The following is an 18,528-nucleotide window of genomic DNA, read 5'->3' as shown; positions in this document are numbered from 1 at the left end:
TCTCTCTCTCTCTCTCTCTCTCTCTCTGTGTGAACATGAAACATAGCCCAGCTCCATCACAGCTACAGTACATGGCCCCTGGGTCTCCCAGAGCTGCAATTACATTCATAATCTCGATGTGATTTCACTGCAGCTCTCCGCCCCTTTATCCCTCTGCCATCGCTCCTCGCCACACCTCTTCCTCCTCCTCCTCCTCTCCTCTCCGACCCTGCAGCCAAAAAGAACCCAACCAAGTCTAAATGAAGTGAAAGGCCTCTCCTCTCCCCGACAACCCGGCCTCGTTTATTACACCCTTTAATAAAAGTCTGTCAAGGAATTATCCCACAATGAACTGGGGCCACTAACACGCCGAGAAATATACCTCCAATAACCACTTGGCTGCCCTGCGGACAGACGTGCACGTGTTTCTACGCTACGCAGAAATACATGCGTATCGTTGCTGTCGGGCAGAAACCTCATATCTCCATATTTTAACTTGTTTAGTTTTTTCGTAAATGTATTCCCTACTTGACCATACTACAACGTCACGCAAAAGTGTCATGAATTTGAATCCTGAACATATATCCTGACAATATTGGGGTAACGTGACCGCCTGTGTGTACGCTGTCAAGCTCAGCTCCTCTCCACCGCATAATTGTCATCATGCCTAATATAGGCTCCCGTCGCACGGCCGTGTCACGCACCGAAATGAGCCGATACAGAGGCTCACAGCGAGCTTCTATATCGGCTATTGGCGGTACATCAAAATGTACTTAAAGTACCAAAAGTAAAAGTACTCATTATGCAGAATGTCCCTTTTCAAGTTCTCAAATGTATGAACATCTTATAAAATAGCAGATCTACAAGCTCAGCTTGTAGATCGGCTATTTTCAAATGGCCGAAATGTATATAGGGCTGAAGTGGTTAAAGTATGTTTTGTAATAATAATCAATTTCTACAAAGTAACTAGTAACTCAATATTTTCAAATAATTGTAGTGGAGTAAAAGTAAAAAAAAATCGCTCTGAGATGTAGTGTAGTACAAGTAAAAGTAAAATTGGAAATGCTCAAGTAAAGTATAAATACCTAAACATTTTACTGAAGTACAGTACTTGAGTAAATGTACCACCACTGGCTATTGGTGGCGTGCAACAACATTGCTGTGTGGTGAAGTATAAAGTAAATCAGTCTTCAACCTCCGGCCCCGTCCGTCTCGCTTCGCTCATCGTTGCGATGTTGTTTTTAAAAATTGTTAAAAAAAACGTGATTTATTTTCTCCTTGTTATTGATGTAATTAAAACGTGCGGTTGTTGGCTCAACACGCAGGCCGTATACTTTCATTGTTTTGAGGGGGCAGAAGCCCCCTCTCCCCCCCCCCCCCCCCCCCCCGTGGGGCAGAGCACTGATGAGGGATGGATAAACAGTTTGATTTGCTGCTATCGCCTCCGGGCAACTGTATGCTGGAGAGAGAGAGAGAGGAAGAGAAAGTATGGGGGGAGGAGGGGGGAAAAAACGGAAGGAGAGACCAGAGCAGGAGAGGATAAGAGAATATGTTTTGGTGGAGGGGGGGGGTTGCAAATGGTTTGCGTTGTGTCTTTGTGTGTGTGTGCTCTATACTGTGTGTGTGAGCTGCCCCTCTTTTGTCAGTCCCTCTGTCTGTCTGTCTACTGTACGTCTGTCTTGTTTTCTTTTCTTCCAAGATGGCCTCTATCCACACATCTCTTTATTTGTCTCTCCTCCTTCCTCCTCCTGCCTCATCCTCCTCCTCCTCCTCGCTTCTCTGCCTCCCCGTTCTCCCACTTGTGTCTCGTTTGCCCCTCAGCAACGACCAACCTGAAGGAGTTCACACACACACACACACACACACACACACACACACACACACACACACACACACACACACACACACACACACACACACACACACAAGCTGTCAATTTACAAGCACGCTAACTAGCTCATGAGTGTTTTTGCTAAGAAAGGGAGATGGATGCTTCAACGCGTTTGGTTACACACACACACACACACTCACACACACACACACACACACACAGACACACACCACACACACACACACACACACGCTTGCTGAGGGAGGTGGAGAGAGGTTCAGTCATCCATGTAAAGTCATTGTTACTAAAGATGCGGAACCTCCAGACTTAACCAGCCGTAACAGCAGTGTGACGGGCTCTTTGTCTACGCCAATTACTGAACAAACCCACCAGCGCAGTCACAGCGAGACCGGCAACACCTCTGGCCTTCTGGATCACACACACACACACACACACACACACACACACACACACACACACACACACACCGAACACGTATATATATACACATATAGCAAAACGAAAGTATGATTTAGACACAGACTCGACTAGCGGGTTTGTGTGCGCTCGCCTGCAAAATGGATGCACACACACTCACTCACTCACTCGCACACACACTCACTCACTCACTCACACACACACACACACGCGCAGGCATCCCATGTGGATGCATTAAACCACATTCAAACACCCACATTTGTGCCCCGACACAAACATTCTGTATGCGCTCTCAAACACTTACACACCCACTCTCATATTGTATTAACTTCCCCAGCACAATACACAAGGCTCTCTCCCTTCTCCTCTCTCTCTCTCTCTCTCTCTCTGTCTCTGTGCTCCTCTCTCGCTCACCCCTCTCTGTTTCTGAAAGTTTCAACTCATTAAGTGTAATGATATTGGAGACTCAATTTTACATACTCACACTCATCAGCGAGTGAGATCGCAATAAAGCCCAATGGCTCCGCCGAGGCCCTAATGCCCCAAAATAAATGATGCGCCACAACCCAAATGTAATTAATTTAGAGGCAGTATTGATAGTCCTGCCATATGCGCCATTATATTTTTTAATGTGCCTTAACATCTTGATTATTCGGGGGGAGGGAGGGAGGGAGGGAGGGAGGGAGGGGGTGGTGGGGGGAGGGGGAGGTACAGAGGGAGCAGAGACAACACGGGTGCTTGTGATGAGATGTTTAAAACGCCGAGACGAGTGTTTACCCCCAGTGCTTCAATTTCTCTTAAGCTTTTCATTATGCGGAGACGATGAACGGCTCTGGAGAACACGCGTGCTGTTTACGTGTTTTACTGTGGCAGCATGGGGGGGGGGGGTAGAGGGGGGGGGGCACATCAGAGCAACGGTTCATTCACACGCGACGAGGCGAGATGTTTCACACGGCCTCTTAAAACATTTTATTGGTAGGGACTTTATTTAAATTCACATTATTCATGTCGTCAGCTTCAAATGTTATATATATGTTTTATCGTTAGTTAAAGCTACAATCGTAGACTTGTTTTAATGAATAAAATGTATGATAGAGTATGTTAATACAGTATAACTAGAGTATATTAATACAATAGAACTAGAACTATAGTATGTTAATACAATATAACTATAACTAGAGTATATTAATACAATATAACTATAACTAGAGTATATTAATACAATATAACTATAACTACTGTAGAGTATATTAATACAATATAACTATAACTAGAGTATATTAATACAATGTAACTATAACTAGAGTATGTTAATACAATATAACTAGAGTATGCTTATACAATATAACTATAACTAGAGTATATTAATACAATATAACTATAACTACTGTAGAGTATATTAATACAATATAACTATAACTAGAGTATATTAATACAATATAACTATAACTAGAGTATATTAATACAATATAGCTAGAGTATGTTAATACACTAGAACTATAACTATAGTATGTTAATACAATAGAACTATAACTAGAGTATGTTAATACAATGTAACTAGAGTATGTTAATACAATAGAACTATAACTAGAGTATGTTAATACAATATAACTAGAGTGTGTTAATGCAATATAACAAGAGTATGTTAATACAACATAACAAGAGTATCATACCTGTTGGGTGGAAACCTCCAAAACTGTCACTTTTCAGGATTCAAATTCAAAAACAGCAAAAGTAGCAGATCCACAAGCTCAAAACCTGTCTCTTCGTGCCGCGTTTCGAGCATGTAGATTTGCTAGCTTGCTACTTTCGATAATTTTGTGTGACGCTGTGGTATGATCAAATAGGGCATGAATTTATGAGAAAGGAAAAAAAGTTAAACTGTCTGCCCGACAGCAACGTTAATGTTAATGGAACATGACTAGTACATGTTAACCAAGGACTTTTTGGGTGTTATCCTTTTAGACAAAGTGTTTGACTGTACTCGTGCTGTTTTACATTTCTGTCTGATAAAATATTCAATCAATCAATGTGCAGTGGTTGGCGGTGGTCTCTCCCTACTCTTCCATTGAGACCAGTGGTGGAAAGTAACTAAGTACATTTACTCAAGTACTGTACTTAAGTACAATTTTGAGGTATTTGTACTTTACTTGAGTATTTCCAATTTCCAATACTTTTACTTCTACTCCACTACATCTCAGAGGCAAATATTGTACTTTTACTCCACTACATTTACTTGAAAACTTTAGTTACTAGTTACTTTTCAGATATAAACTATGATATAATGAAACATACATTAACCACTTTAGCCCTATTTTATACCTAGGCTATTTGAAAATAGCAGATCTACAAGCTCACAACGCGTCGCATCGCGACGCGTTGTGAGCTTGTAGATCGGCTATTTTCAAATATTTAGTACTTTTACTTTTGGTACTTTAAGTAAATTTTTATGCCAATACTTTTGTACTTTTACTCAAGTAATTTTTTTATTCTGGACTTTTACTTGTAACAGAGTATTTTTATATTGCAGTATTGGTACTTTTACTTAAGTAAAGAATTTGAGTACTTTTTCCACCACTGATTGAGACATAGACCCTGTACTGTTACTGTACTGGTTGACAATGAGACATAGACCCTGTACTGTTACTATACTGGTTGACAATGAGACATAGACCCTGTACTGTTACTGTACTGGTTAACAATGAGACATAGACCCTGTACTGTTACTGTACTGGTTGACAATGAGACATAGACCCTGTACTGTTACTGTACTGGTTGACAATGAGACATAGACCCTGTACTGTTACTGTACTGGTTGACAATGAGACATAGACCCTGTACTGTTACTGTACTGGTTGACAATGAGACATAGACCCTGTACTGTTACTGTACTGGTTGACAATGAGACATAGACCCTGTACTGTTACTGTACTGGTTAACAATGAGACATAGACCCTGTACTGTTACTGTACTGGTTGACAATGAGACATAGACCCTGTACTGTTACTGTACTGGTTGACAATGAGACATAGACCCTGTACTGTTACTGTACTGGTTGACAATGTCTATGAGTGATTTGAAGCAGACCAGATTGGACACTGTCATTTTTATTATATTTCGGACATAAATTGCAAATACTGTACCTCTCTCCATCGAGACATAGAGAGACAGTGGACATAAAACGTATACGGATTCATTATTCTCATACATTATCATGTGTATTTCTCCCGTACAATTAAATAAATAATATGTGATGTCAGAGAGTGAATAAAGGACGTAGGTGAATTAATGAATATCACGTCTCTCTCTCTCTCTCTCTCTCTCTCTCTCTCTCTCTCTCTCTCTCTCTCTCTCTCTCTCTCTTTCACACACAAAGCGAGGATTGTTGTGAGGAACCTTTGTCATGTCAACGTGCGTCAGTTTTAAAGATCCGTTTTCAAAATATGCTTCCAATGTTTCTTGTTCATATTCAAGTGAAATGAATGAATGTATGCATGTATGCCGGATCTGCCTTCTGTGCAAATTGTTTCTAATGATCCTCCCCCCTCTTGTTCTGCATCCCCCATCGCTGCTAAAGAGATTTTACCATATCTGACTTAAGAGGTTTTTTTTAATCATATCTGCCACTCTCCCTGTACTTTTAACTTCATTTTGATCTAATCTATATGTTATTTTGTTTTCCTATTTCTTACTTTTACTTTACATTACATCCAGTATTGTTGTTGTTATTATTTTCTTGTTACATTGTATTGTTGTGGAACATGCCACCAACATTTCACTGATGAGGTTCTGTTTGTTCTGTCTCTCTCTGTGTTCTATAGACTGATGAGGTTCTGTTTGTTCTGTCTCTCTGTGTGTTCTATAGCTAATAGACTGATGAGGTTCTGTTTGTTCTGTCTCTCTGTGTGTTCTATAGCTAATAGACTGATGAGGTTCTGTTTGTTCTGTCTCTCTGTGTGTTCTATGGACTGATGAGGTTCTGTTTGTTCTGTCTCTCTCTGTGTTCTATGGACTGATGAGGTTCTGTTTGTTCTGTCTCTCTCTGTGTTCTATGGACTGGTGAGGTTCTGTTTGTTCTGTCTCTCTCTGTGTTCTATGGACTGATGAGGTTCTGTTTGTTCTGTCTCTCTGTGTGTTCTACAGCTAATAGACTGATGAGGTTCTGTTTTTTCTGTCTCTCTGTGTGTTCTACAGCTAATAGACTGATGAGGTTCTGTTTGTTCTGTTTCTCTGTGTGTTCTACAGCTAATAGACTGATGAGGTTCTGTTTTTTCTGTCTCTCTGTGTGTTCTACAGCTAATAGACTGATGAGGTTCTGTTTGTTCTGTTTCTCTGTGTGTTCTACAGCTAATAGACTGATGAGGTTCTGTTTGTTCTGTTTCTCTGTGTGTTCTACAGCTAATAGACTGATGAGGTTCTGTTTGTTCTGTTTCTCTGTGTGTTCTACAGCTAATAGACTAATGAGGTTCTGTTTGTTCTGTTTCTCTGTGTGTTCTACAGCTAATAGACTGATGAGGTTCTGTTTGTTCTCTCTCTCTGTGTGTTCTACAGCTAATAGACTAATGAGGTTCTGTTTGTTCTGTTTCTCTGTGTTCTACAGCTAATAGACTGATGAGGTTCTGTTTGTTCTATCTCTCTGTGTGTTCTACAGCTAATAGACTAATGAGGTTCTGTTTGTTCTGTTTCTCTGTGTGTTCTACAGCTAATAGACTGATGAGGTTCTGTTTGTTCTCTCTCTCTGTGTGTTCTACAGCTAAGACTGATGAGGTTCTGTTTGTTCTGTTTCTCTGTGTGTTCTACAGCTAAGACTGATGAGGTTCTGTTTGTTCTGTTTCTCTGTGTGTTCTACAGCTAAGACTGATGAGGTTCTGAAGGCCAAGGTGGCACAGAGAGAGGAAGAGGCCCGCAAGAAGCTGGAAGACGGTGAGTTCTGTGTGTGTGTGTGTGTGTGCGCGTGTGCGCTTTTATTAGTATACTTGTGAGGTCACAAATGTCCCCACAAAAGTATAGCAGAATTTGAGAAATAGACCTTGTGATGACAATTCCCATGGTCCTTGTTTTTATTGGTTGAAATGTTGTTTGTGGAGCCATGCTTACAATCAGCAAAAGATTCAGGTTAGTGTTAGGATTAAGCATTTAGAGTTTAGGGTTGGGATTGGAGTCCAGAGGGAAGCATGCACATCCTAGTCTTGGAGACTTCGCCTCAGAGCTTGGACAGCAGGGGCGCGGCCACTGCGTTCTGATTCAAATCAATAGCCAATGAAGAAAAGGGGGCGGGATCCACATGCAGTGGGTGTTGCATGTAAATAGGAGCGACGGGAAGCAATTTCTCCTTGAGAAATTGCGGCCGCCATTGTTGTGTACTGCTGTTTGCCTCTCGTCGGACTGTTTAGACGAGTTGCACAGCTCTCAGACCGGTAAGAGGCGTGTCCGCTCAGATTCTGAGCGTAAGTTACATCCCGCCCACAAATACCAGGGCTCTGGCCCAGAAGTTTCCTCGCCCCTCCCGTTTGTATGCGAGAGCTGGCGAAAACTTCTGGGAACTCAGAATTACGCACATCCCAACTAAAACCTTTCAGGTGCTGAACAACAATACGTACATTAGAGGAAAGGAAGGGAAGTTTGCGCACTGTGGCTCCCAGTAGAAAATGTATGTCGTTTTTAAACAACGTTTCGACCACTGTGGGTCTTCATCAGGCCTGATGAAGACCCACAGTGGTCGTCTGGTCGAAACGTTTAACCGCTGTAAATACATGTTCTACTGGGAGCTACAGTGTGCGAACTTCCCTTCCTTTCCTGGGATTGGAGATGTGCCGGATTTATGCTCGGTTGTGAGCCGGTGTCGTAAGCCGAAAATAGCCGATCTACAAGCTCGCCAACGCGTTGCGGCAGCGCGACACGTTGCGAGCTTGTAGATCGGCTAAATTTCCAGCATCAGGGTTATGCCTATATTCATAAAATTACCATCCTAAAATGTTGATGCCCTCACAAGTATAGTAATGCCAACGCTGTGTGTGTGTGTGTGTTTATTAATTCCGCCTCGCTCGTGCCGTTTTACAAGGCGTGAACTGTGGCGATGCTGATGACACCGGTGGGCTGTTAAAGTGACAGCTGGAATCTACATGCAGATACAGTACTAGATGACTGCATTCGGACGCCATCGTAATGTGCTTAGCAGTGCAGCCAGTAAATTCACCCTGTCAACCTGTACCTCCTACTGCTGATGTAGGACACACACACACACACACACACACACACACACACACACACACGCACACACATGCACAGGCGAGCAGGCAAGGCAGATTATCTTGATACACACATTCAAATGAAGTCAAGAGTAATTTGCGGTGGATCTGCTAGCGGTAATAAAAGGCCTTAGATGGAATAATGACCCCGGCTCTCACCTCAGCGTGATATAAATGAGAATATCAAATATTCACCTGTCAAGTGTGTGCGTGGTCGCATCATCTGATTTAGTGTAGGTGTTTTGTACCGCTAGACTCTCTCTCTCTCACTGCCTCTCTCTCTCTGTCTCTCTCACAATCTCTCTCCCTCTCTGTGTCTCTCTTTCTCCATCTCTCTCTCCCCATCTCTCTCTCTTGCTCTCTCCCACCTTCTCACTCACTCTCTCTCTCTCCTTTCCTCTCTCTCTCACACTGTGACCTTTAACCAATTTCAACCTCGGTTAACCTATTCTGGGGAATGATGTCATTATACAATTATAGAATTATAAAATGTCAAGCATTTTCAAAGACAGTGAAGATAGCAGCCGATCTACAAACTCGTAATGCCTCGCAATCCGACGTGTTGTGTGCTTGTAGATCGGCTATTTTCATGCAACACAAGTACTATATGTACGGTAACGGTGCTTAACCCATTGATACCTGGAACGCATCTGTGTCACTTTAGATTTCTTTAGGCTATTCAAAAATAGCAGATATACAAGCTCATAGCGCGGCACCGAGTGCCGCGCTATGAACTTGTAGATCTGCTATTTTTGAAAAATCGAGGAAAAAAAAATTGGGTTTTTCTTTCAAATTTTGTTTTGGATTTAGAAGACCTTTCTAGAATCTTCTCAGGTCTTAAAGGGTTAAGTGGTTAACGTTGACCTGACCTTTTAGGCAAATTAAACATCCAGCCGTCACAAATGACTTAGCTCTGCAAACGTAATGTGGTCTCCTGGTATATTGGTAAGAATGAATTATCTCGTTTCTTGGTCACTTCGTTGTTGTCTCTCTCTTTGTCTCATGATTTTTCTTTTTTCTTTTTTTTATTCTTCACTTTCTATCCTCCTTACTACTCTCTCTTCACCTCAATTTGTCATTATTTTGTCTCTGTCGGCTGGAAACCTCATATGTCCAAAAGGAATTGCAAAAAATGGCTTATCTACAAGCAGCGTTGCCAGATTCTGTGAGAGAAACAAGCAACCAGGTGTAGGAAAACCAGCCCAAAAGAAGCGACTATGGGCCACATGAGCGCTTTAACATATTCATCAGCTATTTGAAAATAGCAGATCTGCAAGCTCACAACGCGTCGCGAGCTTGTAGATTCAAATAAAATATTGCGGGGAAATTATAATAAGCAGATCTGGCAACCCTGTCTACAAGCACCAAAGGCATCGCATTGTCAGCTTATGATCAGATATTTTTGCTACTTTTGTAGTATGACAAAGTAGGGCATGAATTTACCCCAAAAATATGGAGATAAGTGCTGTTATCTTTCCCCTACTTCCTTTCTCTCCTTCTCTCCTCCTCCTTCCTTTAACTCTTTCAATCATTTTTCTTTTTTAAACATTTCACCTTCTTCCTCCTACCTTCTTCTTCTGTGGTGCAGAAGCATTGCCAAAGTGTGTTGCCAGGAGCTACAGAGGAGAGGGTTGTTTTTTTACCTGAACATTTTGTTATTTATTTTTCCTGGAATCAAAAAAATCTAAAAGCAGATCTACAAGCTCGAAACGCGTCGCTTCGCGCCGCATTTTAGCTCGCAGATCTGCTACTTTGGATGCTTTTGTGTAACGCTTCTAGTATGATCAAGTAAGGCATTAATTTACGAAAAAAAACGTTAAAATATTAAGATAAGAGGTTTCTGCCCGACAGCAACAGAATGTACTAGGTTACTTTCCACCACTGGCACGCACGCAACACACACACACACACACGCGCACACACACACTCGCGCGGCGAGCTCCAAAAGGGAACCAGGAGGAGAGCTGAAACCACCGATAAACCGCGGATCACTAGGGGGTCTCCCACAGCTCCCTGCAGGGGCCCTCCCGGCAGGTCAGCGCCACTAGAAACTTTCTACTTGATCCACTAACACAACTAGAATGAACAAATGCTTCAGGAGGAGGGCGAAGACAGTGAGAGAGAGAGGGAGAGAGAGAGCATCCTCAACCACCTACACTCCACACTCATAAATAGACTCGGGTCCCGGACAGGGTTGAAGCCGTTTGAGTTAGCCGGGGCGCTAATCGAAAACCACCGTGATACTCGATTCATGTTGCATGCTATGATATGCAAGTCTATTATTATGATGGCTGCACACACACACACACACACACACACACACACACACACACACACACACACACACACACACACACACACACACACACACACACACACACACACACACACAGCAGCAGCACAGGGCCCCGCTGCGAAGAATAGAGAGAGAGAGAGAGAGAGAGAGGACTGGTTGTTGTTTCTTTATCAGCAGGGCTTCCTTCCATCCCTGGGAGAGAGAGGATCAATAACTGGCCTCGGTGGTCGTCAGTTAACAAAGTATTCTTCACTTGAAAAAAGAAGGGGGTTGGTTCTCTGGTTGAGGGCAGCCAGATGATGCTTCCTTGGTTGAAGAAAACAACATCCAAACGAAACTTCACGGGCACATGAAAGAGTAGCGAGGGAGAGGAACGAGATGGATGGATGGTGGAAGCTAGGACGCTGTTGGTGTTATTTGTGGGCCTCGTTTAGCCCATTAAGACCCCCGAGGCCCATTCTACAAATGCCTTCTAAATCGGTAGTTCTCACACTTTCAAGATTATTATTATTTTTTTTTCCAAAAATAACAGATGTACAAGTTCGCAGCGCGGCACGAAGTGACGTGCCGTGAGCTTGTACATCTGCTATTTTTGAATAGCCAACGCAAAACGCATGATGCTTTCCCGGTTTTAACCCATTGAGACCTGGAACGCATCTGTGTCACTTTTTGATGTGAGCTAAAAAGCACTATTTTACACCTTGGCTATTCAAAAATAGCAGATATACAAGCTCATAGCGCGGCACCGAGTGCCGCGCTATGAGCTTGTAGATCTGCTATTTTAGAAAAAATATTAAAATATGTGAAAATCCTTGGAATCTATATTGTTTTAAAGCGAACATTTGTAACTGAAATCTTTGCTTCTGGGGGTCCCTGGAACAAAATATTTTGAGATGGGGGTCGGCGGCCAATCATTTTGGGGGTCCTTGACATGAAAACGTTTGAGAACCACTGATCTAGAAACATGCGTTTTTTCAGAATACTGTTGGAATTTAGAAGACATTTGTAGATTCGGCTTCAGGTCTTAATGGGTTAATGGGTTAGGCTATTACAGTTTTGTCTGTTTTTAGCTTCCGATAAGTGATAATGAGAGATATGGAGAGAGAGTGACTGACTGCCGGTGGCTGTATTGGGAAAAAATAAGGAGGTTTTTCCCTTCTACGGCCTGAACCGTCACCTGGCGTCTATCCAGTGTTTCCATAGAGCTGGATTAGATGTGTTGTTGGCTGTTGGTTGCAAGTGTTGCGGTTCGGTTTGGTTTGGTTTTGGTTTTATGTGTTTTGCAGGATGTAGCCTTAGTTTACTGTATATCGCAGTGGAACGCCCGACCTCTGCCCAAATATTTGGGTAGTCTGCACATGCTCTAACAACACAGCAAATGCGTACTGTGTGTGTGTGTGTGTGTGTGTGTGTGTGTGTGTGTGTGTGTGTGTGTGTGTGTGTGTGTGTGTGTGTGTGTGTGTGTGTGTGTGTGTGTGTGTGTGTGTGTGTGTGTGTGTGTGTGGGTGTGAATAAAAACTAAAATGATGGAGAGACAATGAGGAGAATGTGAGATATAGGATTAAGAGACATAACAGCTTGCCATTGTCCAATTACCATCCCAGATAACAATTTGAAGAAGATAGAAGCTGTGTCCGCGTGCGTGCGTGTGTGTGTGCGTGTGTGTGTGTGTGTGCGTGTGCGTGTGCGTGCGTGCGTATACAGTGAAGACTATTAATTCCTTCCTCCTCTTTCCCCTTGTTTACTCGTTCAAAGTTACTTGGAAGAGTGGAGCCACATTAAGCCAGTCGCCATGGAATTAAATTGCCGTCAAACTCTTCCATAGCTGCAAGTCGTTCTCACACAAAGCTATACCGCCACTTCAAAAAGCCCTTAAACACGCTCTAAACAATGGCATGCACAGAAATCCTGGTTCCTACTTGTAATTTACAGGGTGTTTTTCTTTTTCGTTTTTTCGCCCGTTATCTTTGCGACATGCAGTCATAACGTCGACCAGATTTGGATGCGAGCCGATAAGCCCCGCAGATGGTATTTTAGCCCTCGCGCCTGCTCTCTGCCCATCACCTCAAACCGCCGCCATATTGGGAGATCATATATTTTAATGAGACGTATAATAGCTTTTTAACCCATATCATTAGGGGAATATATACCTACCGTTTGCTCTTTTGGCAGTAAAAACGAAAGGACTGTTTCCCTAATTACGCGGTGCGTAGGACAGGTCATGGGTTGGGGTGTGTACCTGTCTGTCTGTGTGTGTCTGTGTTCTGGAATTATATGCCCATTAAATATTCAGCCAAGCCCCATCTCTCCCCCCCGCCCCTCTCTCTCTCTCTCCCTCCGACCTTGCATCCATTAACGCCTCATCACCGTTTAACTAGCTCTGTTGTCAATCACCGCTAAGGCTGAAACAGGGAAAATGTCTGGACTTACATGTTCAACAGAAAAAAAGAAAGAAAAAAAAAACGTGGGAGGGAGAATATAGTCGAACCAACCGAAGGGATGTCTACGCTAAGACAAATAAATATTTTCATTTGTGTGGCTGTGCGCCTTCATTTGTTTGAATTAATATCTCTCCTTGTTGCCTGTGATTATCCGCTCGACTAAACAATTTGTCAGTCAACTCGAATTTCCGCACGCTCCTTCATTAACAATGCGCGTGTTAAGCGGTGCGTTCACAAAGTACCAGCCGTGTGTGTGTGTGTGTGTGTGTGTGTGTGTGTGTGTGGTGTGGGGCACCCATAATAATGAATCGTCTCAGTCGGGTGGAACCCTCGTATGTCCAAAAACTGTTACTTTTCAGGATTCAAATTCAGAAATGGTAAAAGTAGCAGAACTACAAGCTCGAAACGCGCCGCTTCGCGCCGCGTTTCAAGCTTATGGATCTGCTACTTTTGATGCTTTTGTGTGACGCTGTAGTATGATCACGTAGGGCGTTAACTTTAAGAAAAAACACAAAAAGTCAAAACACAGAGATAAGGGCTTTCTGCCCGACGGCAGCAAACTAAATGATGTGATCCCTTTTCTAATTGAAAGTAATAACTAGTCCATGGATAACAAGCTCTCGTATATAATCCCTCTCCCTTGGTTTTTGTGGCCTATCTGGGCCGTAATAAAAGACAGGAAATGAGAGCCAAGTGAGAGCGGCGGCGTTGGAACATTGACGCTTAATGTAATCTGCCTTGAAATCAAATTATTTGACCTGGAAAGGCCCAACAATACAAACTCCTGCTGGACCGCTGTTAAATATTTAGCACGTGGGCCTGTCATGAATACAAATGGCGCACAAATTAGAATCTACAGGCGCGTGACCCTCCTATCACACCCGCTGGAGCGCAGGGGGGGTTGTGGTGTGTGTGTGTGTGTGTGTGTGTGGGGGGGGGGCTGGCTTCTGCTTTAAATGTTTTAATTACCGGGGCCGCGGTGTGGCGCGCCCCGTTACCTTTTATTTTTTTCCCATTTTTTTTACCGTGAGCCACCCGCTTGAAGGACAAGCGGAGAAATTCAGCCGCTGGTAAACACGGGTGATACGCTGTCCATTATCTCACCGCATTAACCCATTAAGACCCGGAACGCATCTGTGTAACTTTTTCATTTGAGCTAAAAAGCATTACCGGTATTTTACACTTTGGCTATTTTTGAAAAATCGTGAAAATGTGTGCAAATCTTTGAATATATATATTCTTTTAAAGCTAACATTAACTCAAATCTTTGCTTCTGGGCGTCCCTGGAACAACATATTTTGAGATGGGGGTCCGCGGCCAAATTCATATCATTTTAGGGGTCCTGGACATGAAAAAGTTTGAAAACCACTGATATAGAAACATACGTTTTTCAGAAAACCGTTGGAATTTAGAAGACATTTTGCAGAATCGGAACCTCAGGCCTCAATGGGTTAACTCGAACACAAAGATTCCGTTGTGGAATGCGATGCATGCGGCGGCGCTGCGCCTCGTGAATAACAACCCGGCCGATAATTACAAGCGCGCCGAGGATAGACCAATCATCACGAGGCTTTCCGGCTGCCATGCACCTCCCGAAGCCCCGAGTTAACACTCGGTCACGCTGCTGGCGTGTCCCCGGAAATAGCCGTTCGACAATTCCCCACGTAGCCGCGACGCGCCGTTTGTGGCCTTGTAGATTGGCTATTTCCGGTGCGCGACACCACCGTGAGACTTAAGCATGGATCACCCCTGACAAGTCCGTTCTTCCCACTGTGCTATGCTATCCTGTCCCCTTGGCCTCAAGGGGAAGTGGTAGGTAGGTGGGGGGGGGGGGGGGTTCACTGTATTGCTATTGTGCACTCTACACTGAAGGAAGATCAGTCTCAGTGATTTTGATGTAAGAAAATCCAGTTTGCATCGATTGGATATTGACCCGGCGGACTTGGCCTCATCGTCCTGCCGTTACGTTGGATAGATGGGCCCTATTTGTTGTGTTATTATGTTCAACACAATCACGCCGCAGACGGAGAGAGCAGGAGGAATATTGAACCGACACTACCTACCGTTCAGGCTTTTTTTTATGGGGTTTTTATTTGTTCCCCGGAATTAAAAGATCGAAGGGATTTTTCCTTCCGCGGCAGGCACACAGCTTTTAGATAGAGAGAGATAGAGACAGAGAGAGAGAGAGAGGGGGGGGGGAGGAGGAGGAGGGGAGCAGACGGAGGAGAAAGAAACTTGACAATTAATTACACCTCATTTCCTTTAAAACAGACGTACGGAAACATACGGGGAGCAGAATCGCTCGTTACACTACGATGTGATTTTTGTCTCTCCTAAATAATGTTTGATGTAGAGATGATTTGTGCTGTTGAGGCAGTTCTAGTACCCCCCCTCCCCCCCTCCCCTCCTCTCCCCTGTCTCTCTCTCTCTCTCTCTCTTTTCCCCATTCATTCAGGTTTGTGGTTCCCCCCACCACGTTGAAATGATTAGTTATGCCTGGCTTGTAAGCACTGAATCAAGAGTTATGGTCCCTGGGGAAATAAATTTGGCAGAAAATCAGTGTGAGAAGATTTAATTATCACGAGGAGACCCCCCTTACTCCCCTCCCCCACCCTCCCCGCCCTGTCCTGCCTTGGCTCACCGGAGCCCTACAAATGGCTGATTTACACTTCGCTTGCCCGCCGGCGTCGCGCGCCCGCCAATAGCAGATCCACAAGCTCACAACGTGTCACTGTCGTGACGCGTTGTGAGCTTGCGGATCTGCTATTTGCGGTGTGTGTGCGACACCCGGGGCGCGGCGAAATACAAATCGGGCAAATACCGATCATGCTGATCATTGCGTCGCATCGAAGCTCCGCTTGCCGCGGCGGCCAAGAAGAAGAAGAGCACCGACACACACACACACACACACACACACACACACACACACACACACACACACACGGACGGACGCCAGCCTTCCCCCTCTCTCTCCCTTTCTCTCTCTCTCTTTCTCTCTCTTTCTCTCTCTCGCCTGCCTTCTTTACCTTCCAATTTGTTTCAATGCAGCGGTGATAAGCCAAGCAATTACCGCCTTATTGATTTTTCATCACCGCAAATTTAAAGTTGATTTTTGATTTTCTCCACACACTCCTCCTCCCCTCCTTTCGTCAGTCCCCCCTCTCACCCCGCCCCGCCACCCCCCCCCCCCCCCCCCCTCGGAGGGAGACGGCAAACCCGGCGAGGGGGTGATTAGTTGACCTCCCTGTCCTGGGCGCCGGTGGTCCCGTTGAAGAGGAGTAGGGGGGGGGGGAGGGGGCGTGCTGAATTCGACTAACCCCGGGTGACCCCCTGTTGTCCCGGGGTAATGGGATGCTGAGTCTGACGCTGGGCGACATGCTTGTCACTTTGGCAACCGATAGCTTTAATCATATCTATAAGAATATCTACCCGACGACATGTCTGATTTGCCAGCGCTATCACCCGCCCCGCGCGATGGGCGACATCATCGCCTGGCCTACGCGCCTCACGCGCTTCGTACGGTCGACCCCCTCCCCCTCCCCCCCCCCCCCCCCCCTTTCCCGTTAGACTTGCGTGGACACATGATTGACAGCCCCTCCCCTCCCTTTTGCCCTCTGTGATCGCTAATCGTTTCTCGGGTCAGTCTTATCAATTAACCTGCTGCCAGCGGACCACGGTATAGGATATATACGTTCAGCTACGTCACATGGAAGGAGCACGGCTGTACATTCTCTAGATTTACACTTTAGTTTTTACTGTGTTATCGGACATCGTCGCCGTCGGGCAGAAACCTCTTATCTCCAGTTTTGTTTTACTTTTTGTGTTTTTTTTCCGTGAATTAACGCCCTACTTGATCATACTACAGCTTCACACAAAAGCATCAACAGTTGCAGATCCGATGCTGGAAACGTTTTGAGCTTGTAGATCTGCTACTTCTGATGCTTTTTTAAAATTTGAATCCTGAAAAGTAACAGTTTTGGACATAATGAGGTTTCCCACCCGACAGAGACGTATTAATCCATTAACCCTTTAAGACCTGAGGCGATTCTTTAAAAAAACCTAAATCCTAACAGTTTTTTGAAAAAAAATCTAAAAATAGCAGATCTACAAGCTCATTGAATAGCCAAAGACATCTAAAGTGACACAGATGCGTTCCAGGTATCAATGGGTTAAGACCTGAAGCCGATTCTACAAAATGTCTTCTAAATCCCAACAGTATTCTGAAAACCGTATGTTTCCATATCAGTGCGCTCAAATCTTTTTCATGGCAAGGACCGCCAAAATGATATGTATTTGGCCGCCGACCCCCATCTCAAAAGATTTTGTTCCAGGGACCCCCCAGAAGCAAAGATTTGAGTTAAAAAATGTCACTTTAAAATAATATATTCAAAGATTTGCACACATTTTCATGATTTTTCAAAAATAGCAGATCTACAAGCTTGTAGCGCGGCACTCGGTGCCACGCTATGAGCTTGTAGATCTGCTATTTTTGAATAGCCAAAGTGTAAAATAATGCTTTTTTAGTTCCAATAAAAAAATTACACAGATGCGTTCCAGGTCTTAATGGGTTAATAGTAGTTAACATGAACGTGAATTATGAGATGCGGTGAATGATACTTTAATGAGATCGTCGCAGTTGCTCGGAACATTTGATTGAATCCACATACAGTAAAAAACCTTTTGATTGTGCGTTCAGAGTAATCTGAGGTTAGACAGAGAGAGCTTGTTTCGGATGCAGTGATTTGGGCGTTATTGTTATTATTTTCTTAGTAAATTGAAGGTCACATTTGTACGTCACCGGAACAATTCAATTCAATTCATAGGAGCTTTATTGGCATGAGAAAACATACGTTAACATTGCCAAAGCAAGTGTCAAAACATGATAAAAACAATTTAAGAAAAAATGGGGGAAAGTATATACAGTTGGAGGGGTACAGCGTTGTGTTAAACAGAGCTATGCCACATTCCAACGTTATATATACAGTATATATATATACATGTTGGCAAGGGTATAAAGCTTTTTGAAACAAATAGCAGCCATCTTTTGCAGTCACTTTTGGGACAATTAGCCGCATTTAACTACTTACATTAGTACACTGAAAGCCTCAGATTTCAAGTGTGTTTAACTCATTCAATCCGGAAACGCATACTGTGATTGTAGATCTGCTATTTTCTTTGGACAAATCGACAAATCTTTGAATCTGTATGTTTTTTAAAACTAATTTTTTTTGACATTTGTAGAATCTGGGGATTCTACAAATGTCTTCTAAACAGTTTATTTTTATTTTTAAACAT

The 18,528-nt window shown here is 43.7% G+C and overlaps 1 protein-coding gene across 1 annotated transcript in view; it reads left to right on the top strand.

The window, feature by feature from the left end:
* rsrc1 (arginine/serine-rich coiled-coil 1) overlaps window positions 1-18,528 on the top strand; it is a gene marked incomplete at its 5' end in the record, with an annotated part of 207,689 nt that overhangs the window by 155,190 nt on the left and 33,971 nt on the right. Inside the window, one exon of the mRNA XM_080429260.1 lies at window positions 7,100-7,171. Coding sequence (XP_080285386.1) covers window positions 7,100-7,171 — 72 coding nt within the window. The remainder of the gene's footprint in view (window positions 1-7,099; window positions 7,172-18,528) is intronic.

This window comes from Gymnoscopelus braueri (genome assembly GCF_963280865.1).
Source record: "Gymnoscopelus braueri genome assembly, chromosome: 5".
Lineage (NCBI taxonomy): Eukaryota > Metazoa > Chordata > Actinopteri > Myctophiformes > Myctophidae > Gymnoscopelus > Gymnoscopelus braueri.
The sequence above is the reverse complement of the archived record's forward strand: the minus strand, read 5'-3'. Positions and strand labels throughout refer to the sequence as shown.